We start from the raw sequence: 27,430 nt of genomic DNA, 5'->3' as shown, positions 1-27,430 counted from the left end.
GTCTTTAATAGTTGATTCTAAGATTTGTATTTGATCATGTATATGTTTTTGCGGTTTGTTCTTTGTTATAGAGCCAAAAAAGATTGGAGAAGTGGTTTACCCATACATCTCAATTTTGGATAGATAATTCTTCATGTTGTTGTTTGTTTAGTGTTTTCCAATTTTCCAAGAAGTGGTTAAAGTCTATGGATTCTTCAACTACATTGAGCTGATTTCTGACGTGCTGTTCCCTTTTCCGTACTCTATTTCTGTATTGTTTTAGTGATTCACCATAGTGAAGGCGTAGACTCCGGTTTTCCGGGTCTATATGTTTTTGGTTGGACAGGTTTCTCAATGTCTTTCTTAGATTTTTGCATTCTTCATCAAACCATTTGTCATTGTTGTTCATTTTCTTCGGTTTTCTATTAGAGATTTTTAGATTTGATAGGGAAGCTGAGAGGTCAAATATACTGTTAAGATTTTCTACTGCCAAGTTTACACCTTCACTATTACAGTGGAACATCTCTCTCTCTCTCTCGCTCTCTCTCTCTTTCTCTCTCTCCCCCGTCATCTCCATTTCTCATCGCCCGCATCACCTACCTACACGGTCTGCCCGTGCATGAGTCTCGTCTCGCGCAGTTCAGTTGGTCGCTAGTGGACGGACGTTGCCCGGCCAAGGATACCTAAATGGCGGCGTCACCGGAGAATGAGATAGACCGTCGGCCGATCCGGAGAGTCCGGTCCAAGAGCGATACGCCCTACATCACTGAGTCGCGTCTCTCTCTCCACCTGGAGACAGGTAGGTAACACGCGTTCACAGACACGCACACGCACTGTCTGACTGCGTGGACCCAGCAGTCGGCTAGATGTGGGGCTCGCGGCTCGACTCACTGTGTTACAGGCATTAACCCAAGGAGATGCGTGTCATGGAAAACGATTCGATGTATTTCTCCCATTTTGACAATTGTATCAAATCGAGAGGATTGATTTATTGCAGACTGACTGTGTAGCGCTGTTACGTTATAGCCTGGGTTAAAGAGCCATGCTGCTGCGTCTTGCTGGTGATGGGGATGTGGTGACTAGGCTGCACAGTGACTCATTCATGCATTGTGTGTCAGGCAGCTGATAGAGTAAAAGGTTTCTGTAATGGTTACTGGGATGTTGTTTTAGTTAAGGAGGCATCGGTCTTCAAGGTATTTTATATTTTATAGTAAGTATACCTTTTGATATGTCTTCGCCCATCTCTGGCTAGTACCAAGTATTTAACTGTACTATTCAAAGTAACTTGCCACCAGCTTCCTGTAAATTATTGTGATATCAGAGCAATGACAGAGTACAATACTGTAAAATTAGCCTACTATACTGTAAGAACGTAAATGCTACTGTAATTGCAATATTGGTATTTTAAAGCGTTTTACTGTAATTAAATGGCATTGGTGCAAGTAAGATGGCTGCTACGGAATTTGTATATTACGACATATTTATGAATATTTTGTGTTCTATGTCTTCTTGCACTTCTGGAGGCCTAAACAAATACTTCCAAACTTGCCATGATTACAAGGTAAAACAGACCAGTAGGACTTGGCAAATTGCTCAACCAGCAAAAGCTTAAGACTTGCTGCCACCATGATTAGTCCCCATTGAAATATTAAATTATGTGGTACTACTACCACAAATCAGTTCAATTGGTACAGCATTCTCTCTAAAGGGTCCAACAAATATTGCCCCTTACATGGCACGCCTCAAAATATGTTCATGAGTCAGCGATTCTTTCCCCACCCACAACATTTTCCCACAATGCACCATCATTTACAGAACACTTCAGTAAATACTCAGAAAACAGAAATACAGTACTTTTTTTGTTATAATGTAGTGTAATAAAATTACAGAAATTGCTAACAGTGTATGTAATTATGTATTACAACATACCAATGATTATTTGTTGTTTTATATCACTTACACTTGTAGAGGCACTGTATATTTATAAGAAAAGGTTTTTAGATTCCAAAAGTACGGTATGGTAATGTATTCTGTGGGGTACAGCATTTCTTACTAACGGTTGCAACAAATATAGCCTCTTACAAGGCATGCCTCAAAATATGTTAATGAGCCAGAGATTCTCTCCCCGCACACATTTTTCCACGATGCACCATAATTCCCAGTAAGCAAAACAGGTAATACAGCACTTAACTGTAAAATTGTATTGTAAAATCACAGAAATTGCCGTAATTTTACAGCAGTGTAGCTGAATGCCATTGAACCCCCCTTAATGCATTGCTCTTTACAGTACTATAATATAGAATTACAGTAGCTAACTGTAATTTTTTTGCTGTAAGTGTATAGCAATTTGTTACAGTGTAAGCCTATATTCAACCCAATATCATAGACAACATATTATGAAGAAGAGAGCAGGCTATTCAAAACCTTTGATATTATTTTCTATGGATAGTCTGTCTTGCAAGGTTAGGCTAACCAACTGACCAGGCATCTTATAGCTAAACTCAATATTCTGCAGTTGGATCCATTTCTGTTTTTAGCAAGATAATGTGACTGCAAGGTTTTTGCTGTCTTGCAGCTTTTCAAATGTCAGAACAGAATGACTTGACTCACTTGCATGAATGCATTTGGACTTGTTATAGAATCTAGGCTGCATTCTGCCTGTCGAAGTGAGGGAGATGATTTGAAGCATTCAATAAAGGTGTCCCAACCAACTGTTGTTTCAGTACCTTGTACTGGTTTGCCTCATTTAAGATGGTATTGGAAACTGTAAAGAGAAGTTGTAGGCATCCATTGTTGCTATGGTGACTTGGCATAATTATCCCACCATGATGGTAGCCCATGGAGTCCATAGAGAAGCCAACTGCTTTTGGCTTGAAATCTTACATGAACTGTTTTGTCTGTAACTGAACAGATCCAATTTTAGAGGTTGCTTCTGTTTTGGGGTTTGTGTGATCAACCAATAATAGCTTCTTCTGCATATACAACAGCCAGTAGGCGCTGTCCACTCTGTCCCGGTGCTGAAACCGAAGCCACCAGCATTCCAAATCACGCAACAGACAGCCAGATCCCAACAGATTAGCGCAAAACGTTTGTTATTTTCAGAATATATCACAGAGCACATCATTCGTGTCACCTATTCATCTGAGAGTATAAGGGAAGTGGAAATATAATGTTTGTGGATGTGTGTCAAACAACTTCCTGTATCCTATGTTATAAATCCCAGTCACGTGGTATTCATGTCGGACAGATGCCAACTCTTGGTGGAGGAAACCCACACGGCTGGCTATTGTTCTGCTCTGCCTGGCACATTTGTCATGGCCAGTACTGTCCTACTACTAGTGTTCAGTTTATTTGCTGAGATTATTGGTATTCCATTGTGGATTATAATTTGATTTGTGGTTTGGGTTAGATCATTTTATGAATTGCTTTAATGTAGCCTAAGCTTTTGGTGATTTGTGAATGTAGTTATTTTCAGTTGACACAAGGTAATAAATAGCCTGCAACAGTGCAGCAGTCTATGTAGTCAGTAAAGCATGGCTCCATGAGTGCTCCAGGATATTCTGTACATGAACTCAACAACAGTGCTAGCTTGTCTTAAACAGTGCTCTTTCCCGTACTCTCTCACACATTCTCTCTCACCCATGTCATAGTCTCACATGGCAGTGCTCCCTACAACCCACCTCTCAGACAGTCTAGCTTCTCATAGACACTGTTTTCCGAGAGACACCCACACAGTGCTTTAACCCTCCTCCACATAGACTGCACTCACTGACAGTACCATTAATAGTACCAACATACTGAATCCCAACAGAGTCCCTACACAGCTTGGTGGCAAACATGGCACAGATTTAAGGGGAGGATCTGTCTGAATATATTGCCTGTTAGGGCTTTGGTGGTTGTTAATTGGGTATGTAAATAGCCGTGTTGGGTACAGTGCACACTAGTCACGTTGGTGTCTGATGTGTGACATCACAGCTCGGAGGCTGTCACAGTCAAACCAGTGCCTCTACACTCCTCTGTCACGTCTTGCTACCAGACTGTACACATCAATATTATATCCTTCAGTTTGGCAATGTGGCTTACAAACTATATCACTCGCTTTCTCTCCTCACCCCCCCCCCCACACTTTGTTTTCTATAGCCTGTCCCCTCTATATCTTCTGTCTCTCTCTCGGCCCATTTCTGTCTGGTTGTAGTAGCACTATATCGTTCTGTCTCCCCTCAAGCTGCCTGCCCTCCCACTCTCTGCTTCCTCATTTGTGTGTTTGTATGTTTAAATCCACAGTTGTTGTAGCATCAACCCACACCTTCCTTTGAAGTGAGTGAGGGTGGCACAGTGCATAGCCGTGACTAATATAGCCCTTGCTTCCTCCTCACATGACATGATTTGGATCTCTTTTAGTCCCCATTTGGACTAATCTTCCAAGAGTCCTTAAACATTAAAATACAATTTATAATACGAACACATTTTCACATATAACACACTATTACAAACATACATAATATACTATCATAATGACCCAATAAATACTCAATCTAAAAAATATTGATTCTTCATCTACTATAGTCCCACAACATTTCTATGTATTATATTTAAATCGTTTTAAAATAATGTTTAAATTCATATATTGAAAGGTTTCTAGTTTGCTCAGTTAATTTATTCAATTTCTTTATTGCTCTAAATCAAAATGTTATTTTGCCTATTTCTCTTTTCTGTCTGTCCACCATCTTTGCGTTATCCAATCTATTACTAGTATTTACGGAATGTCTGTCTCTTACCAACTGAATACCGATGTGACATGATATGTGTGTGTGTGAGTGTGTGTGTGTGCGTGTGTTCGTGCGCACATGTGTGTGTTAGGCTTGCTGGCATTATAAACCACTCCAGAAGGTTTGGTTTTGTGCTGCTGTGTTGCACATTAGTCTAGCCCTCAACCTTTTGCCAAGATAAGATTCTTCTGTAGATCATTCTGTCAACTTGCTGCCATTCTAAATGTTCTGTTCTGGATTGGCATTTCTCTGCTGAACATTCCGGTGTGCCTCCCCCCACTGAGAGCTATCCTGAATGCAGCTGTGTGCATGCGTGTATGTGTTTGTGCATGTGTGTGCGGGTGTGTGTGTATATGCAGCTCTCCAGCAATGGTAAATCAGGTCAGCTGGGTGAGGGTTTAGTGCTGTTCTGTTTACAAAAAACATTATTTCCCCCAATGCATTCATTACCCTGCACTGCTCTGCTCTCAGCCCAAACAGCCATCCCACTGAGACAGCCGTGAATGAGAGAGGGGTGAGCAAGGAAGAATAAGGAGAGGTAGATGGAGAGAGAGAGAAAGAAAGCGAGTGAAAGACAGAGAGAGGCGATAGAGTGACAGCCAGTCATATAGAGAGAGAGAGCAGAGGGAGACAGACAGAGAAAGAGAGTGGGGTAGAAATAGAGGAATAGAGACTGATGGACAGGCAGAGAAAGAGAGGGGAAGAGAGACAGATGGACAAAGACAGAGAGGGAAACAGACAGGCAGAGATAGAGAGGTGAAGAGAGACAGATGGAGAGGCAGAGAGACAGATGTAAAGTGAGAGAGAGAGGCCAACTTCCTATGTATCTATCATCATTCATTCAATTTAGACTTACAAATTACCAACCCCCCGGTCTCAGGCTTGGATAACATTGAAGGCCCGGTCGGTCTCCACAGAGTTGGGTAAAGCTGTTTTTATTTATTTTTTGGGCCCTTTATGTGGAACAACTTCCGGAGCTCTCTGAAATGAGATGTTCTGGTCCCCCTTGGCCAGTTCCGGAGTAATGATCGGAGGAGACCTCTGTGTTGATAAATGTGTCTGTTTTCTAATTTTGTATATTGTATGTGTTTGATGTATTTATGCATGGCTCATCTGTAAAAGAGACCGTAGTCTCAGTATGACCTCCCTGTCAAAATGGTAAATAACAATAATAAAAGAGAGCGGCCATTTAACGAGACTGCAGCAGCAGATAGAGAGAGGGTAATGATGATAATGAAAAGGAAGCGTCTTTGAGAGGCTCTCTCGCTCTCTCCCACTGTATTGACTGTTGACCAGGGCCGAGTTCGTCATCACTGCACAAGAACTCTTCATCACAATGGGCTGAAAGGCCGTCAGCCATTTACTGTTAACATGCACGACTGGATGTTTAATTGCTCAGCTCTGTCTGAGTATTTGCTTGGTATGAGACACACACTCTTAAGAGGACGTATAGATACTTTTATATACGCTCCCATGCACAAACATGCATACAGTTGAAGTTGGAAGTTTACATTCTTAGGTTAGAGCAGGGGTGTCAAAGTCAAATGGACGGAGGGCCAAATAAAAAAATCAGCTACAAGACGAGGGCCGGACTGTTCGAATGTTCATTGAAAAAATTTTAAATGACGCATATAGTCTAGTGAACCTAATTGAACCTACTGAAAACCTAACAAATATATTACAATATGATCAGATAAATAAAGCAATATTTTCTTATGGCTCTGTCAGTAATCTTTAATTTTCAACAGACACAAAAGACAAATTTCCTTTATATAAATATCCCCATAACATGAACATTAAATGAAAGAAACCGGTATTCAAGGCACCATCAGTAGACTATATTTTCTATTTTAGCAAAAGTGGGCTAAATTTACTTCAAAGAAAAAACAATAATAGCAATTTTCTATCATCCACTCAACTGAAATATTTTTAAAATATAATTGGATTGAAATACAAAAAAATAAAGTGCAAAAATCTATTAATCAAAAACAACACTTTGTTTAAGGAGAAGTAACATGCAGTGAAAACAAATATTAAATTTTAACTTTTAAACTTGAACTGAGTAAAAACTCTAAATATGTGATTGCACAGTAATGTTCACTTGTTTGAGGTTGAGGGTGATACTTGGTGGTGTCCCATCTTTTCCACAAGTTCATCAATGTTCGGGGTAAGGCTCTGAGCTGAAGAAATCCTCAGAATTGAGTGGAGGTGTTCAGCAGTAAGTCGACTTCTGTGTGATGTTTTGTTCAGGTTCATCAAAGAAAACAGTTGTTCACACAGGTATGTGCTGCCAAACATAGACAACGTTTGAGCAGCCTGGATGCGCAGCTGGGGCATTGTGCCGGGGAGGAAACGGGCGAACTCCGCAGCACCCACTGCCGCATATTTTGCCCTCAGTGCATCATTGCATTGGAGGTCAATCAACTCCATTTGGAGGTTTGGTGGTGAGCTTTCCACGTCAACAGCAAATGGGTTACCGAGCAGTTCCAACCTGCTTTTTTGTGCTTCAAAGTCAGCAAATCGGCGTCGAAAGTCAGCGGCAAGCATACCTATTTTATCAGCCAACTGTGTGCTCGGGAACGCACTGGTAGAGAGCTTCTCTTTCATGGTCTGGCAGCTGGGAAAGTGGCTCAAATTTTCTTTCCGCATCTGCGTCTCCCACAGAGTCAGTTTGGTTTTAAATGCCTTCACTGTACTGTACATATCAGAGATGACACGATCCCGACCCTGCAGCTGCAAGTTTATTGCATTCAGATGACTCGTAATGTCACACAGAAAAGCCATTTCACACAGAAACATTTCGTCTCGGAGTTGTGTTGTGTCTTTCCCTTTGCTGTCCAAGAACAGACAAATCTCCTCACGAAGCTCGAAACATCTTTGAAGCACCTTTCCCTGGCTTAGCCATCGCACCTCTGTGTGATAAGGCAAATCACCATGCTCCGTTTCTAACTCCGTCAGAAATGCCTTGAACTGGCGGTGATTCAAACCTTTGGCTCTGATAAAGTTAACTGTGCGCGTGATGATGCTCATTACATGCTCCATTTTCAAGGCTTTACCGCACAACGCTTCCTGGTGTATGATACAATGATAAGCTGTCAGCTCACCTGTCGCGTTTTCCTCTTGCATCTTTTCCCGTATCTTCGCCACCAGTCCGCTCCTGTGTCCACACATCGCAGGTGCTCCGTCGGTTGTCAAACCCACGAGTTTTTCCCAAGGCAGCTCCATCTCATTTACACATCTTGACACCTCTTCATACAAATCATGCCCCGTAGTTGTGCCATGCATAGGACGTAAAGCCAAAAACTCCTCTGTCACGCTTAGGTTGGAGTCCACTCCGCGGATGAAAATTGACAACTGGGCAATGTCAGAAATGTCGGTGCTCTCATCCACAGCCAAGGAATATGCAATAAAATCTTTTCCCTTTTTCACAAGCTGCTCTTTTAGATTGATGGACAACTGGTCTACTCTCTCGGCAATGGTGTTTCTGCTCAGACTCACATTTAAAAAGAGTTGCCTTTTTTCTGGGCAAACTTCGTCACAAACTTTAATCATGCAGTTTTTGATGAAATCCCCCTCCGTAAATGGCCGGGCTGATTTAGCGATCTCTTCTGCCAAAATAAAACTGGCCTTGACAGTTGCGTCCGCGTGTGTGTCCGCGTGTTTCGTTTCATAATGTCGTCTCAGATTATACTCTTTCAGTACCGCCACACTTTCTCCACACAGAAGACACACAGGTTTTCCAGCTACCTTCGTGAACATATACTCCGACTCCCACCTTGTTTGAAACCCCCGGTTCTCAGTATCCACCTTCCGTTTTGCCATTTTTGATGGGTATCTGAAAGTTAATTTTACTGTGATGCTGACGACTGCTGTGCCAATAAATATTGAAATGAAGCAGCCTACTGCTCGGTGCGTCACCTTTGCATTGTGGGAAATGTAGTATTGGTGCGTGTAAAAGATCTGCGGGCTGCCGGCTTGCTGCGGGCCGGTTCTAATAATAAATCAAGATCATCCCAGTGGCCGTAAAAAACCTTCTTGCGGGCCGGATGTGGCCCGCGGGCCTTGACTCTGACATATGTGGGTTAGAGTCATTAAAACTCGTTTTTCAACCTCTCCACACATTTGTTGTTAACGAACTATAGTTTTGGCAAGTCAGTTAGGACATCTACTTTGTGCATGACACAAGTCATTTTTCCAACAATTGTTTACAGACAGATTATTTCACTTATAAGTCACTGTATCACAATTCCAGCAGGTCAGAGGTTTACATACACTAAGTTGACTGTGCCTTTAAACAGCTAGGTAAATTCCAGAAAATGATGTCATGGCTTTAGAAGCTTCTAATAGACTAATTGACATCATTTGAGTCAATTGGGGGTGTACCTGTGAATGTATTTAAAGGCCTACCTTCAAACTCAGTTCCTCTTTGCTTGACATCATGGGAAAATAAAAATAAATCAGCCAAGACCTCCAAAAAAAATACCTCCACAAGTCTGGTCCATCCTTGGGAGCCATTTCCAAATGCCTGAAGGTACCACGTTCATTTGTACAAACAATAGTACGCAAGTACAAACACAATGGGACCACGCAGCCGTCAAACCGCTCAGGAAGGAGAAGCGTTCTGTCTCCTAGAGATGAACACACTTTGGTGCAAAAAGTGCAAATCAATCCCAGAACAACAGCAAAGGACCTTGTGAAGACGCTGGAGGAAACCGGTACAAAAGTATCTATATCCACAGTAAAACGAGTCATATACCGACAAACTGAAAGGCCGCTCAGCAAGGAAGAAGCCACTGCTTCAAAACCGCCATAAAAAGCCCAACTACGGTTTGCAACTGCACATGGGGACAAAGATTGTACTTTTTGGAGAAATGTCCTCTGGTCAGATGAAACAAAAATAGAACTGTTTGGCCATAATGACCATCGTTATGTTTGGAGGAAAAAGGAGGAGGCTTGAAGTAACGTCTCAAGACATCAGTCAGGAAGTTAAAGCTTGGTCGCAAATGGGTCTTCCAAATGGACAATGACCCCAAGCATACTTCCAAAGTTGTGGCAAAATGGCTTAAGGACAACAAAGTCACGGTATTGGAGTGGCCATCACAAAGCCCTGACCTCAATCATATAGAACATTTGTTGGAAGAACTAAAAAATTGTGTTAGAGCAAGGAGGCCTACATCCTGACTCAGTTACACCAGCTCTGTCAGGATGAATGGGACAAAATTCACCCAATTTATTGTGGGAAGCTTGTGGAAGGCTACCCAAAATGTTTGACCCAAGTTAAACAATTTAAAGGCAATGCTACCAAATACTAATTGAGTGCATGTAAACTTCTGACCCACTGGGAATGTGATGAAAGAAATAAAAGCTGAAATAAATCATTCTCTCTCTACTATTATTCTGACATTTCACATTCTTAAAATAATCTGGTGATCCTAACTGACCTAAAACAGGGAATCTTTACTAGGATTAAATGTCAGGAACTGTGAAAAACTGAGTTTTAAATGTATTTGGCTAAGGTTTATGTAAACTTCAACTGTATATACCTGCATGCACACACACACACGCATGCACGCACATACACACGCTTTATCTCCTTTTTCGAGTCTCTTGTACACACTCGCACATAGACACACACACACACACACATACACCCACACTATCTGTGAATACATTAGCCAGTCCTTGAGGAAAACCACAAGGACTGTCAGACTGGTCTGCAGTGCAGAGGAGAGGAGAGGAGAAGAGATGAGCTGCCTATTCAGAGCAGCCTAGTCACCAGGCTCTCTATCACTGCTGCTCCTCTTAACAACACAAAGGAAGAGGAAATCACACTCTTCCTCTCTGGCTCTCTGTCCAGGGGGTCCAAACTCACAGAGTCAGTTTGAGCAAGACAGTGTTTTTACTCTAGAGATAATTCAGAGCTCAACTAACTCAGAGATATAACAAGGGATGAAGGTTTACCCTTACTGAAAAACCACATGAATTTCAATGTGAATTTGACATGATAACATTTGCGACGTGATAACATGAAAATACACTTGACAGCATTTGAGCACATGTGGGAAAATGATCTCATGTTAAATAAATGTGACAACATGGGGATGCAAAATACCATGAAACTACACGTGAAAACCCAGGTGTCTTTACCCAGAATATTTTACTTTAAAAGGCATAATTGACATTAATTCAATTTAAACAGTCATGGTCCCCTGCAGGTTTTGCCTTGCTCCCGGTTTGTTGCAGGGACGTCCCTAAGAGCATTTCTTAGAATATTGTCATGGTCCCCTAGAAGGTTTTGTCTAGTTGTGGTGAAAATACAGTAAATCTATAACAAGTTACTGTATGTTCACAGTTAAATTAAGGTGTTCATTTGAAAGAACAGTATGCTGATGTGTAATGATTACTTGGGACTCAACCTCACTTAGAATTTGAACTCGCAACCTTTCGGTTGCTACTTACCTGATGTTCCTGCTGCGCCACCAGGTCTGCGGACAGAACAGAGATTGGCTATACATATATTGCCAATAATATATTTTTAAACGTTGCCTAATGTATATACAACAGCTTGAAGGTTTTATTTTTATACAATGCCAGTATGCTGCTGTATTCTAATTTCATTTAAGGCCATGGTTAGGGGTACAGTGCTGTTCCCTGGGGTACAAAAAAGTCAAAGGTACACTTCGCAGGTACACATACAGTGGTTCTTCCTTTAAAAGTTGCGTCATACTGCAGCACAGCTTGCGGCATGATGCGGAATGGTATGGTACCGTTGGAGTGCGTGACGTCATAATATTTTACTGTCAGCCATTGTTGCCATTAATGCTAGTTTGACCACCAGAGGGCATATTTGAGAAGCAAAATTATAGAAATTACGTGGAGCTGTAGACCTAAGAGTCCTACTTGCTATAGCTGTTTTTGCATAACTTACTTATTGGCATACAGGCCTACTTCAATATACAGTAAATCAATCAATCATTCATTCATTTGTGTATGTCATCACACAGCATACAAGTCTTGTCTTTAAATACAGTCATGCATTTTATTTATTAAACAAAATAACAGAGGTAGCCTTGAATAATTAAACAAGTAATAAACCGCAACATGTCGGCATAAGTGATTGAATTCACAAATGCATTTGACTGTTTTTAATATTGGCTGTTCTAAAGACGTTAACTTTTTTTGTTAGAACAGACTATCTGAGATTGATTATAATTTGTTAGTAAAATATTATTGTTGTGCTGTTTATACTGTTAGAAATGTTGCTTAGTTAAATTTATTGTGTTTCTATTCCAGGAAAAATAATCCTAACATTTCCACACCCTAATTGTAGGCTAACCAATACCCAAATGGAGATTCAGTGAAAAGAAAAATCTGATTGATTTATCAAGACCAGTCCCCTTTTTTTGTTTGTTTGTCGTTCTCCCGTGTAACATTTTTATACAATTTTTTTTGACATATATTTCAATATATTTTCCAACTCTTTTTCTATTTTTAAATCACCCAATGTGATACGGATCTGCTATTTTTAGACCTTATAGCCAGAACCTCCATCAGAAGCTAACCAGCAATTAGCTACTAGCTATTTAGTCATTGTTAGCCACTGCTAGCAGCCTTTACCTTTTGCACAGACACCTGCCGCTTTTAGCCTGGATAATACTTGCCAGCCTGCCAGTATCGGACTGTTTTTCTCCACTACAACACCGGATTCCTGCCGTAAACCCTGGACCATTACTCCTGATTATCACAGCTAGCTAGCTGCCACCGAATGGCCCAAGCCCAAAGCTAGAGCCTTGAGCCAGGCCCACCGCCCGGCCTGCTCAGTGGATCCTATGATCACTCGGCTACACAGCTGATGCCTCCCGGACTCTTCACTAACACGACTAGAATCAAATACTCCACCAGATTATTGCCGTAAACTCTGGACCTTTGCATCGGATCATCGCTGCTAGCTAGCTGCTACCGGGTGGCTATAGTGGCTAACGCCCTTGTCCCGAAGCTAGCACCAGTTAGCCGTGAGCCAGGTGCATCTCCCGGCTAGCAAACAAAATTACTCCAGCTACAATACATCTTTTGCCAACTGGCCTAGAACCTCTGTTGACACGGAGCCCCGTCGTCCCATCACGACTGGTCTGCCGAAGTAATTCCAAACGTTCCGTTGAGCCCTCAACCGGCCTTTGCCGGACGCCAGAGCAGATGTTTCTACTAGCCCCTTGCCTACTAAAAAAAATAAAAAATAAAATGTTGAACGCCGTGTCTCCTGCTTGCTAGCGTAGTAACGACTACCTAGCGGCTTCCCTGTTTCATCTATTGCTGTTCACTGGACCCTATGATCACTTGGCTAGATAGCTGATGTCTGCTGGACTGTTCATTAATCACGGTACTCCATTTTGTAAATGTTTGTTTATCTGTCTGCACCAGCCTCGAACTCAGGCCCTGTGTGTAGTTAACTGACCCTCTCTGCTCATTCATCAACATTTTACCTGTTGTTGTTGTCTTAGCTGATTAGCTGTTGTTGTCTTACCCGCTGTTGTCTTAGCTAGCTCTCACAATCAACACCTGTGATTGCTTTATGCCTCGCTTTATGTCTCTCTCTAATGTCAATATGCCTTGTATACTGTTGTTTAGGATAGTTATCATTGTTTTAGTTCACTATGGAGCTCCTAGTCCCACTAAACAAGCCTCAGATACCTCCTTTGTCCCACCTCTCACACATGCAGTGACCTCACCCAGCATAACTGGTGCGTCCAGAGATGCAACCTGTCTTATCGTCACTCAATGCCTAGATTTACCTCCACTGTACCCGCACCCTACCGTAACCCTGTCTGTACATTATGCCCTGATTCTATTCTACCACGCCCAGAAATCCGCTCCTTTTATTCTCTGTCCCCAACGCACAAGACCACCAGTTTTGATAGCCTTTAGCCGTACCCTCATCCTACTCCTCCTCTGTTCCTCGGGTGATGTGGAGGTTAACCCAGGACCTGCGTGTCCCCAGGCGCTCTCATTTGTTGACTTCTGTAACCGTAAAAGACTTGGTTTCATGCATGTTAATATCAGAAGCCTCCTTCCTAAGTTTGTTTTACTCACTGCTTTAGCACACTCCGCCAACCCTGATGTCCTAGCTGTGTCTGAATCCTGGCTTGGGGAGGCCACCAAAAATTCTGAGATTTCCATTCCCAACTACAACATTTTCCGTCAAGATAGAACTGCCAAAGTGGGAGGAGTTGCAATCTACTGCAGAGATAGCCTGCAGAGTTCTGTCATACTATCTAGGTCTATGCCCAAACAGTTCGAGCTTCTAATTTTAAAAATTAATCTCTCCAGAAATAAGTCTCTCACTGTTGCCACCTGTTATGACCCCCCCTGATTGCCCCCCCATCGAGCTTCAGAGTTCTCTGTTAGGTGGCCTAAAAGTGCTTTCCTAAACCATCTTAAATAAGCATGCCCCTTTCAAAAAATGTAGAACTAAGAACAGATATAGCCCTTGGTTCACTCCAGACTTGACTGCCCTCGACCAGCACAAAAACATAATGTGGTGGACTGCATTAGCATTGAATAGTCCCCGTGACATGCAACTTTTCAGAGAAGTCAGGAACCAATACACGCAGTCAGTTAGGAAAGCAAAGTCTAGCTTTTTCAAACAGAAATTTGCATCCTGTAGCTCTAAGTCCAAAATGTTTTGGGACACTGTAAAGTCCATGTAGAATAAAAGCACCTCTTCCCAGCTTCCCACTGCACTGAGGCAAGGAAACACTGTCACCACCGATAAATCCACAGTAATCGAAAATTTCAATAAGCATTTCTCTACGGCTGGCCATGCTTTCCTCCTGGCTACCCCAACCCCGGCCAACAGCTCCGCACCCCCGCAGCTACTTGCCCAAGCCTCCGGAATTTCTCCTTCACCCAAATCAAGACAGCTGATGTTCTGAAAGAGCTGCAAAACCTGGACCCATACAAATCAGCTGGGCTAGACAATCTGGACCCTCTCTTTCTAAAATGATCTGCCGCCATTGTTGCAACCCCTATTACCAATCTGTTCAACCTCTCTTTCGTATCGTCCGAGATCCCTAAATATTGGAAAGCTGCCCCCGCGGTCATCCACCTCTTCAAACGGGGTGACACTCTAGGCCCAAACTATTACAGACCTATATCCATCCTGCCCTGCCTTTCTAAAGTCTTCGAAAGCCAAGTTAACAAATAGATCACTGACCATTTTGAATCCCACCGTACCTTCTCCGCTGTGCAATCTGGTTTCCCAGCTGGTCATGAGTGCACCTTAGCCACGCTCAAGGTACTAAAATATATCATAACTGCCATTGATAAAAGACAGTACTGTGCAGCCATCTATATCAACCTGGCCAAGGCTTTCGACTCTATCAATCACCGTATTCTTATCGGCAGACTCAACAGCCTTGGTTTCTTAAATGACTGCCTCGCCTGGTTCACCAACTACTTCTCAGATAGAGTTCAGTGTGTCCAATCGGAGGGCCTTTTGTTCAGACCTCTGGCAGTCTCTATGGGGATACCACAGTGTTCAATTCTCGGGCCGACTCTTTTCTCTGTATATATCAATCATATCGCTCTTCCTGTGAATTATTCTCTGATCCACCTCTATGCAGACAACACCATTCTGTATACATCTAGCTCTTCTTTGGACACTGTGTTAACAAACCTCCAAACGAGCTTCAATGCCATCCGTTTTGTCACCCAAGACCCATATACCACCCATCCCTGCGACTTGTTTGCTCTTGTCGGCTGGCCCTCGCTACATATTTGTCGCCAGACCCACTGGCTCCAGGTCATCTATAAGTCTATGCTAGGTAAAGCTCCGCCATATCTCAGCTCACTGGCCACGATAACAACACCCACTCATAGCATGTGCTCCAGCAGGTACAGTGCCTTGCGAAAGTATTCGGCCCCCTTGAACTTTGCGACCTTTTGCCACATTTCAGGCTTCAAACATAAAGATATAAAACTGTATTTTTTTGTGAAGAATCAACAACAAGTAGGACACAATCATGAAGTGGAACGACATTTATTGGATATTTCAAACTTTTTTAACAAATCAAAAACTGAAAAATTGGGCGTGCAAAATTATTCAGCCCCTTTACTTTCAGTGCAGCAAACTCTCTTCAGAAGTTCAGTGAGGATCTCTGAATGATCCAATGTTGACCTAAATGACTAATGATGATAAATACAATCCACCCGTGTGTAATCAAGTCTCCGTATAAATGCACCTGCACTGTGATAGTCTCAGAGGTCCGTTAAAAGCGCAGAGAGCATCATGAAGAACAAGGAACACACCAGGCAGGTCCGAGATACTGTTTTGAAGAAGTTTAAAGTCGGATTTGGATACAAAAAGATTTCCCAAACTTTAAACATCCCAAGGAGCACTGTGCAAGCGATAATATTGAAATGGAAGGAGTATCAGACCACTGCAAATCTACCAAGACCTGGCCGTCCCTCTAAACTTTCAGCTCATACAAGGAGAAGACTGATCAGAGATGCAGCCAAGAGGCCCATGATCATCTGGATGAACTGCAGAGATCTACAGCTGAGGTGGGAGACTCTGTCCATAGGACAACAATCAGTCGTATATTACACAAATCTGGCCTTTATGGAAGAGTGGCAAGAAGAAAGCCATTTCTTAAAGATATCCATAAAAAGTGTTGTTTAAAGTTTGTCACAAGCCACCTGGGAGACACACCAAACATGTGGAAGAAGGTGCTCTGGTCAGATGAAACCAAAATTGAACTTTTTGGCAACAATGCAAAATGTTATGTTTGGCGTAAAAGCAACACAGCTCATCACCCTGAACACACCATCCCCACTGTCAAACATGGTGGTGGCAGCATCATGGTTTGGGCCTGCTTTTCTTCAGCAGGGACAGGGAAGATGGTTAAAATTGATGGGAAGATGGATGGAGCCAAATACAGGACCATTCTGGAAGAAAACCTGATGGAGTCTGCAAAAGACCTGAGACTGGGATGGAGATTTGTCTTCCAACAAGACAATGATCCAAAACATAAAGCAAAATCTACAATGGAATGGTTCAAAAATAAACATATCCAGGTGTTAGAATGGCCAAGTCAAAGTCCAGACCTGAATCCAATCGAGAATCTGTGGAAAGAACTGAAAACTGCTGTTCACAAATGCTCTCCATCCAACCTCACTGAGCTCGAGCTGTTTTGCAAGGAGGAATGGGAAGAAATGTCAGTCTCTCGATGTGCAAAACTGATAGAGACATACCCCAAGCGACTTACAGCTGTAATCGCAGCAAAAGGTGGCGCTACAAAGTATTAACTTAAGGGGGCTGAATAATTTTGCACGCCCAATTTTTCAGTTTTTGATTTGTTAAAAAAGTTTGAAATATCCAATAAATGTCGTTCCACTTCATGATTGTGTCCCACTGGTTGTTGATTCTTCACAAACAAATACAGTTTTATATCTTTATGTTTGAAGCCTGAAATGTGGCAAAAGGTCGCAAAGTTCAAGGGGGCCGAATACTTTCGCAAGGCACTGTATATCTCACTGGTCATCCCCAAAGCCAACACCTCCTTTGGCTGAGACTTATATCTCCCTCACTAACTTTAAACATCAGCTATCTGAGCAGCTTACCAATCGCTGCAGCAGTACACAGCCCATCTGTAAATAGCCCATCCAAACTACTTACCTCATCCCCACATTGTTTTTATTTACTTTTTTGCTCATTTCCACACCAGTATTTCTACTTGCACATCATAATCTGCACATCTATCACTCCAGTGTTAATTTCCTCAATTGTAATTACTTCGCTACCATGGCCTATTTATTGCCTTCCATCCTCACGCCATTTGCCCACACTGTATATAGACTTTTTTCTATTGTGTTATTGACTGTATGTTTGTTTATTCCATGTGTAACTCTGTGTTGTTGTTTGTGTCGCACTGCTTTGCTTTATCTTGGCCAGGTCACAGTTGTAAATGAGAACTTGTTCTCAACTGGCCTACAGGGTTAAATAAAGGTGAAATCATTTTAAAAAAAAATGCTTGTCTCAAAGCAGTGCGAAATTATGCTGAAATTGTTGACCACACGCGGGTGTTTGCTTCAAATCCTACTATAACAATTGTATGACTTTGGGTGTTTCAGTAAGCAACAATGTGTTGCCTTCAATTGCATTAGCCTAGTTTATTCTAATATTTCTGTCATTCAGTGATATTTATTCCCATAGTAATTCGTTATGGGTCCATCCAGATGTGGTTAGAAAACAGTGCATTTGGTGGGCTATGCAAAGAGATGGGTGAAGTGACAAGCCTCGCAAACATCCATTACTACATTTAAAGTCCCTAAACACGGCAAGAGTCTATTGTCCTGCTGATAGCCTATCAAGTCATGGGTGGTTGGCTTCTTTTGTATTCCAATTCATTGGAAATGCTGCTAACCCATTTACACCTGGCTCACAACGTTGTTACTTACAGTACAGTGCACTTTCACTCTATTCTCCAAATGACTCTCTACCAGATTATTCTTTCTATTGTTGTTATCTATTCGGTAACATTCCACAAGTAAATGCATTGAATAAAACACCTACATTAAATTGCTCAGGTCTTGAAAATATGTGAAACCTTTTATTTGTATTTTGTTTGTCTGTGCTCTGTAGCACAGCATCTACAGTGACTGAAATATATTATTGAATGAAAAATAAAAATAAAATGTTTTAGTTATAAAACTAAATAAAAAAGGGAGCCTTAAATAAATAATAGTCAGTTGTGTTGTTACAAGGTAGGGGGGGGGGGGGGGGGGGTATACAGAAGATAGCCCTATTCGGTAAAAGACCAAGTCCATATTATGGCAAGAACAGCTCAAATAAGCAAAGAGAAACAGTCCATCATTACTTTAAGACATGAGGCTTCAGTCAATACGGAACATTTCAAGAACTTTGAAAGTTTCTTCAAGTGCAGTCGCAAAAACCATCGAGCACTATGATGAAACTGCCCCTCATAAAGACCGACACAGGAATGGAAGGCCCAGAGTTACCTCTGCCGCAGAGGATAAGTTCATTAGAGTTACCAGCCTCAGAAATTGCAGCCCAAATAAATGCTTCACAGAGTTCAAGTAACAGACACGTCTCAACATCAACTGTTCAGAGGAGACTTCGTGAATCAGGCCTTCATGGTTGAATTGCTGCAAAGAAACCACGACTAAAGAACATCAATAATAAGAAGAGACTTGCTTGATCCAAGAAACATGAGCAATGGACATTAGACCGGTGGAACTTTGTACTTTGGTCTGGAGTCCAAATTAAAGATTTTTGGTTCCAACCGCCGTGTCTTTGTGAGACGCAGAGTAGGTGAATGGATGATCTCCGCATGTGTATTTCCCACCGTAAAGCATTGAGGAGGTGTGATGGTGTGAGGGTGCTTTGCTGGTGACACTATCTGTGATTTATTTAGAATTCAAGGCACACTTAACTAGCATGGCTGTCACAGCATTCTGCAGCGATACGCCATCCCATCTGGTTTGCGCTTAGTGGGACTATCATTTGTTTTTCAACAGGACAATGACCCAACACACCTCCAGGCTGTGTAAGAGCTATTTTACCAATGAGGAGAATGATGACCTGGCCTCCACAATCCCGACCTCAACCAAATTGAAATGGTTTGGGATGAGTCGGACCGCAGAGTGAAGGAAAAGAATCCAACAAGTGCTCAGCATATGTGGGAACTCCTTCAAGACTGTTGGAAAAGCATTCCAGGTGAAGCTGGTTGAGAGAATGCCAAGAGTGTGACCGACCGCCCAACAGACCACGTGTATTGCGTTGTGTGGGCGAGCAGTTTGCTGATGTCAACTTTGTGAACAGAGTGCCCCATGGTGGTGGTGTGGTTATGGTATGGGCAGGTATAAGCTACGGACAATGAACACAATTGCATTTTATCAATGGCAATTTGAATGATGAGATCCTGAGGCCTATTGTCGTGCCATTCATCTGCCGCCATTGCCTCATGTTTCAGCATAGTAATGCACGGCCCCATGTCGCAAGGATCTGTACACAATTCCTGGATGCTGAAAATGTCCCAGTTCTTCCATGGCCTGCATTCTCTCCAAGCATTTCACAGAATGAGCATGTTTGGGATGCTGTGGGTCGACTTGTATGACCACGTGTTCCAGTTCCCGCCAATATCCAACTTCACACAGCCATTGAAGAGGAGTGGGACAACATTCCACAGGACACAATCAACAGCCTGATCAACTCTATGTGAATGAGATGTGTCGCGCTGCATGAGGCAAATGGTGGTCACCATACTGACCGGTGTTCTGATCCATGCCCCTACCTTTTTTTAAAGAGATCTGTGACCAACAGATGCGTATCTGTATTCACAGTCATGTGAAATCCATAGATTAGGGCCTAATGAATTTATTTAAATTGACTGATTTATTTTTTGAACTGTAACGCAGTTCTTTGAAATTGTTGCATGTTGCATTTATATTTTTGTTCAGTATACATATGCCAACCATGGCTAATGCTGAGAAATGCTGGCATCCTAAATTATTTTTTAAGTATAATTTCTTCTCCCTTGGAAAAACTAGGCTAGAGTGGTGGCTGCGTTTCGTCATGTCAACGTATTATCATCACTGGACATGCAGCCTACAGGTGCCTGCCTCGTCACCCAGCAAGGAAGATATTTAACATAACAATTGTGAGAATGCATTACAAATCAAGGAATAAGAAAAGTTAATTACATTATTTTCTTTTACTGTTTTAATTCAGAAATGGAGCCCAGGAGTCAAACAAAGTATTTCATTTCAGGCAACAAATATATGTTTCTCCAGTCCCACCTCACCCTCTACGCATCAAACACCTCAAGTCATGCATTTCGATACATTTTACAATTATATATTATTTTTTTATCAGCATAAAGCAACAATTGTTAATGACATTATTTTCTTGTCCTGCTTTATTTCAGAAATAGAGCCACTATAGGCCTACTTTCCACTCAGTGCTTGTGGGCGAGGTACTCGCCAAAGCAAGGAACTACACCCAAGCCTGTGTTATTACAAGGCTCCTCGCTTGGGAAGTGATGTCCAGTGAGGCATAGAGGATTGTCAGAGGCAGGCCGGCCCCAGTAGACGGACTATGAGGAGTGTGGTGGTCCTCAAGGAGCTGCCGCATCAGGATTATCCTGTACTGCTGGTATGAGATCACCTGTCCTGCCACCTGCCTGTGGAAAATGTGGCCATTGAGGAGAGCTATGTCTATTAGGTGGGAAAATAGCTTCTTGTACCATTCGAGGGGTTTTCTGGCACACCCAACAAAACGGTTCTGCATGTCCACTTTGTCAACTGCTCCCATCTTCTTGAAGTACTTCAACACACAGTCGGGCTTCATTTTCCTCTCTCTTGTGACATAGTCTAGTTTTCCTGTGTCCGACATTTTGGAGTGCACAGTGGACAGAACATGGACATCGCATTTGCTGTGCTATTTCACTGCCATTTTCTCCCGTTCGTTTGGAACTCCCCCCCCCCCCCCCCCCCCCGCTCATTTTCTTCTTTTTTTTTTCTCATTTCATATTTTCTGATCCAAATATGCCCAGACCATCAACATGCCTTATATTGTAGATAGGCCAGTCACGTTAGCCTCTTCAGTAGATAGCATATCGAATGCGCGACCCGGGCTGGCAAAATCCTGGATCATTATTACTCTAACTTCCGCGACGCATACAAAGCCCTCCCTCGCCCTCCTTTCGGCAAGTCTGACCATGATTCCATTTTGTTGCTCCCAACCTATAGACAGAAACTAAAACAGGAAACGCCTGTTTTCAGGTCTGTTCAACGCTAGTGCGACCAATCTGATTCCACGCTTCAAGATTGCTTCGATCACGTGGACTGGGATATGTTCCGGATAGCATTGAACAACAACATTGATGTATACGCTGATTCGGTGAGTGAGTTTATTAGCAAGTGCATCGGTGATGTTGTACCCACAGCGACTATTAAAACCTTCCCCAACCAGAAACTGTGGATTTATGGCAGCATTCACGCAAAACTGAAAGCGCAAATCACTGCCACTAATCAGGGCAAGGTGACCGGAAACAAGGCCGAATACAAACAGTGTAGCTATTCCCTCCGCTAGGCAATCAAACAAGCTAAGCGTCAGTATAGAGACAAAGTACAAACGCAATTCAACGGCTTAGACACAAGAGGTATGTGGCAGGGTTTACAGTCAATTACGGACTACAAAAAGAAAATCAGCTCCGTCGCGGACCCCGATGTCTTGCTCCCAAACAAACTAAACAGCGTCTTTGCTCGCTTTGACGACATTACAGTCCCACCGACACGGCTTGTTGCCAAAACCTGTGGGCTCTCCTTTACCGCAGCCAACGCAAGTAAAACATTTAAACGTGTTAACCCTCGCAAGGCTGCCAGCCCAGATGGCATCCCTAGCCGCATCCTCAGAGCATTAGCAGTGTGTTTACAGACATATTCAATCAATCCCTATCCCTGTCTGCTTTTCCCACATGCTTCAAGAGGGCCACCATTGTTCCTGTTCCCAAGAAAGCTAAGCTAAACGACTATCGCCCGGTAGCACTCACTTCCGTCATCATGAAGTGCTTTGAGAGACTAGTCAAGGATCATATAATTTCCATCCAACCTGACACCCTAGACCCACTCCAATTTGCTTACCGCCCCAATAGGTCCACAGACGACGCAATCGCAATCACACTGAACACTGCTCTAACCCATCAGGACAAGAGGAATACCTATGTAAGAGTGCTGTTCATCGACTATAGCGCAGCATTTAAAACCATAGTACCCTTCAAACTCGTCATTAAGCTCAAAACCCTGGGTCTCGAACCCGCACTGTGCAACTGGGTCCTGGACTTTCTGACAGGACACCTTGAGGTGGTGAGGGTAGGAAACAACATCTCCACCCCGCTGATCCTCAACACTGGGGCCCCACAAGGGTGCGTTCTCAGCCCTCTCCTGTGCTCCCTGTTCACCTATGACTGTGTGGCCATGCACGCCTCCAACTCAATCATCAAGTTTGCAGATGACACTACAGTGGTAGGCTTGATTACCAACAACGACGAGACAGCCTACAGGGAGGTGAGGGCCCTCGGAGTGTGGTGTCAGGAAAATAACCTCACACTCAACGTCAACAAAACAAAGGAGATGATCGTGGACTTCAGGAAACAGCAGAGGTAGCACCCCCCTATCCACATTGATGGGACAGTAGTGGAGAAGGTGGAAAGTTTTAAGTTCTTCGGCATACACATCACGGACAAACTCAAATGGTCCACCCACACAGACAGCGTGGGTGGACCATTTTTATTATAAAAACGGAAACCTCAGGAGGCTGAAGAAATTTGGCTTGTCACCAAAAACACTTTTACAGATGCACAATCGAGAGCATCCAGTCGGGCTGCATCACCGCCTGGTACGGCAAATGCTCCACCCACAACCGTAAGGCTCTCCAGAGGGTAGTGTGGTCTGCACAACGCATCACCGGGGGCAAAATACCTGCCCTCCAGGACACCTACACCACCCGATGTCACAGGAAGGCCAAAAAGATCATCAAGGACAACAACCCCCCAGCCTTTGCCTGTTCACCCTGCTATCATCCAGATGGCGAGATCAGTACAGGTGCAGCTTCTTTCTCAAGGCCACTGTTAAACAGCCATCAATAACATTGAGTGGCTGCTGCCAACATACTGACTCAAATCTCTAGCCACTTAATAATAAAACATTGGATGTAATAAATGTATCACTAGTCACATTAAACAATGCAACTTTATATAATGTTTACATACCCTACATTACTGATCTCATATGTATATACTGTACTCTATACTATCTACTGCATCTTGCCTATGCCGTTCGGCCATCACTCATACATATATTTATATGTAGATATTCTTATTCATTCCTTTACTCTTGTGTGTATAAGGTAGTGTGTGTGAAATTGTTAGATTACTTGTTTGATATTACTGCATGGTCGGAACTAGAAGCACAAGCATTTTGCTACACTCACATTAACATCTGCTAACCATGTGTATGTGACCAAAACAATTTTATTTGATTTAGATAGCTAACGGTTAGATACGGTCTAACGTCAGTTTGCAAAGTTACAAATCACATCACAAGATAGCAGCTAGCTTTATTGCATTGATTTGCTTAGGAACTTCTAGCCAAGCGTATTATGAAAGCTAGCTAGCTAGATTTGGTTTAGGGAAACAAATGTTGTTCGCTAGCTAGTTACATTAGCTAGCTTAGTTAGCTATGTTACCTCTGCTCGACTTCTTAGTAAGGTAACCAATTAAATGTTACCCCAGCAGCCTGTGCTTGTAGTTTACACATCCAGATATTGAGCATCACACCATGACAAAATTTTACAGTTATTTTCCACACAAAAGCATAAATCAATGGTTATTCGCAAACTGATGTTCTATGAACAAATTATGTGAAATTTCACGTGAAATCATGTTTTTTTCATAAGCGTAGTTTTGTGTCACTGATCTACAGACACTACGCCATAATATCAAAGTGGAATTATGTTTTTAGAAATGTTTACAAATTAATCAAAAATAAAAAGCTGAATTGTCTTCAGTCAATAAGTATTCAACCCTGTTGTTATGGAAAGCCGAAATAAGTTCAGGAGGAAAAATGTGACTCGTTTCAGGAAACTAGGCGTATGTCGTGCGTCTACTTCACAGGAGAGCCATTTGAACGTAAACCTTTTTTATCAAAATGCATTTTTTGGCAGAAATGCCTTCTGGAACATCTTGTATGCCATCTGTAAATACGAATAAAATGGTTAAATTACGAGCCTAGTTGGTTTAGCCACAGAAACAGACAGCAACCTTCCTACTAGCCATGATTGGCTGAGATAATGAGTGGGCTGGACATGCCGAGAGATGAATTCGGATTGGTCTGCCATGTAGCCTGCTTCTGTCAATAACATGAGCTAGTCAGTATGTGTAGGTAATCCTTTCTAATGCGTTTTTTTTTTTTAAGATATCACTTGTTCGAACTGCATAAGTGTTGCTCTCCACTTTCTGGAGGACCGAGTTTTGAAATCAGTGGAATTAAAGTACGATAGGAGATGGAGAAAATTCTGGCGTTTGATTGCAAATATGAGAAAAAATAACACACAGAATGCTGTTGTATAACACACCTGTCTCTGGTTTACATCTTCAAACGAAGGGCAACCATGGCGTCCGTGACAGAGAGGGAGAAGTGTTCATCCATGCTAGCTGACCTGGTGCATTATAGCTCAATAACCCAGCAACAACAACCCAACTTAAAGAAAACAATTGGTTGTTTATGACCCAACTTGCTGGGTCAAAATAACGCAATCTGTGTTCTGTCCAATATCTACCCAAATTGGGTTGTTTTTAACACAGTATTTTTTAGAGTGTTCTTCTATTTCCGCTAACCAACCTAGTCATGATTGCGGTAAAGTTTTGCTTACAGCTTAGTATGAAATGTAGCCGTAATGCTGAGGCTGCATTGGCACGCGCTACACTCCTAATCTCTTGATGGTTGCTAGGTAGCACCATCAAGAGCATTTCACTTTACCCATCTCTTCACAAATAAATGTTATCTACAGTGCATTCGGAAAGTATTCAGACCCCTTGACTTTTTCCACATTTTGTTTTGTTACAGCCTTATTCTACAGCAAGCTAGCTAAATAGACAAATTAGCTAGCAAGTGCAAGCTAGCTAGCTAAATTGCCATAAATGGTTAACGCTTTTCGACCTGTCCCCAAATTAATGTCATTGGTTCAGAGTTTGTATTGATATTTTAACCTGCGTGTCTTGATCGTGTTTGGTGTAGTGGGACAACATAAATGTATGCATGATAGCGCACGATGGTGCACGCGCGCAGCTGGTTTGGGTCTATTATTTTGCTCAATGGCATTTAGGCAACTGCAAAAGCCTGCTGAGTTAGTGAAATATGAACATGAGACTCGCATGCTTTTGAAAATATAGATTAGTATTATTTTCTATGGGTATCATGGTGAAGATGTATGACCCTACTCTTGCTCCCTAACAAAGCGGAGTGAGGGTAGAAAAGAGATGAAATGTGGATTAAAAAAAAGCATGGGCTTGCCTTGGGCTCTGTTTCAAAATGTTTTAAAAAATGATGACAGCGATTTCACACATTACCGTGACCCAAGTTGTGTGGGTAAAATATTATTTGTATTTTATTCTGTTACTTCAATTAAATTCTTAGCCTACTATAAAATATGTGTGTGGACTTTGATCAGGGCCTAAGTGTGTCTTGCCTGTTTACTGATTTCATGTGCATGGCGCAGCCATGTAGCCTATAGGCTGCACAGACAGTAACATAATTAAACTCCAAATATGGCATTCTGTTTTTTGTCAAATGCATTTTATTAGACTTATGTTTCTTAAGACCTTCCTAAAACAAATTAATAATGGTGTATATTCAATGGATTTATTAAAATATACGTCCACCCGCATATACCCAGATCTAATTTACCGTAAAGTCTGTCTGTAAAGGCGACAAGAAAGAGATGGTATTACTCATCGCCATGGAATAGTGACATGGCCAATCACATTGACACACGCAAACACACACATCCCAGCGCTGTGTTGTCCTGCCACTTTGCATTTACTTCAGCACAACGAGAGAGATGGAGGGACTAGGAAGAAGAGAGATTGAGAACTGAGGCCAGTGAAGTGAGAGGGGATTTTGATGATGATTTTACATTCTCTCCCTCTTCCATTCATTTCCATTTTCACTTCTAGCAGCATCACACGTACAGCTCAGAGAGAGAGAGAGAATCAAATGTTATTGGTCACATACACATGGTTAGCTTTTGCGAGTGTAGTGAAATGCTTGTGCTTCTAGTTCCAGTAATATCTAAAAAATTCACAATGACTACCTTATACACACAGATGTAAATGGATGAATAAGAATATGTACATATAAATATATGGATGAGCAATGGCTGAACGCCATAGGCAAGATGCAGTAGATGGTATAGAATACAGTATATACATATGAGAGGAGTAATGTAAGATATGTAAACATTATTAAAGTGGCCTTGAGATAGAAGCTGTTTTTCAGTCTCTCGGTCCCAGCTTTGATGCACCTGTACTGACCGCGCCTTCTGGATGATCGCATGGTGAACAGGCAGTGGCTCGAGTGGTTGTTGTCCTTGATGATCTTTTTGGCCTTCCTGTGACATCGGGGGCTGTAGGTGTCCTTGAGGTCAGGTAGTTTGCCCCCGGTGATGCGTTGTGCAGACCACACTATCCTCTGGAGAGCCTTGCGGTTGAGGGCGGTGCAGTTGCTGTACCAGGTGGTGATACAGCCCGACAGGATGCTCTCGATTGGATGCTCTCGATTGTGCATTTGTAAAAGTTTGTGAGTGTTTTTGGTGACAAGCCAAATTTCTTCAGCCTCCTGAGGTTGAAGGGGGGGTGCTTCCTCTGCTGTTTCCGGAGGTCCACGATCATCTCCTTTGTTTTGTTGACATTGAGTGAGAGGTTATTTTTCCTGACACCACACTTCGAGGGCCCCACCTCCTCCCTGTAGGCCGTCTCGTCATTGTTGGTAATGATTAAATTGGAAGCGTGCATGGTCACGAAGTCATGGGTGAACAGGGAGTACAGGAGATGGCTGAGAACACACCCTTGTGGGGCCCCAGTGTTGAGGATCAGCAGGGTGTAGAT

General features: G+C 42.4%; 2 protein-coding genes across 2 annotated transcripts in view; one reads left to right on the top strand and one right to left on the bottom strand.

The window, feature by feature from the left end:
- LOC139406769 (NAD-dependent protein deacylase sirtuin-5, mitochondrial-like) overlaps positions 1-13,854 on the bottom strand; it is a 30,766-nt gene extending 16,912 nt beyond the window's left edge. Inside the window, exon 1 of the mRNA XM_071149793.1 lies at positions 13,836-13,854. The gene's annotated coding sequence lies outside the window, so the exon portion shown is untranslated. The remainder of the gene's footprint in view (positions 1-13,835) is intronic.
- The window catches only part of LOC139406768 (phosphatase and actin regulator 1), a 77,631-nt gene continuing 50,844 nt past the window's right edge, over positions 644-27,430 (top strand). Inside the window, exon 1 of the mRNA XM_071149789.1 lies at positions 644-778. Coding sequence (XP_071005890.1) covers positions 667-778 — 112 coding nt within the window. The 5' untranslated portion in view covers positions 644-666. The remainder of the gene's footprint in view (positions 779-27,430) is intronic.

The sequence above is a fragment of the Oncorhynchus clarkii genome, chromosome 4 (genome assembly GCF_045791955.1).
Source record: "Oncorhynchus clarkii lewisi isolate Uvic-CL-2024 chromosome 4, UVic_Ocla_1.0, whole genome shotgun sequence".
Classification (NCBI taxonomy): Eukaryota; Metazoa; Chordata; class Actinopteri; order Salmoniformes; family Salmonidae; genus Oncorhynchus; species Oncorhynchus clarkii.
Note: the sequence above shows the minus strand (reverse complement) of the source record. Positions and strands in the feature narration are given on the sequence as shown.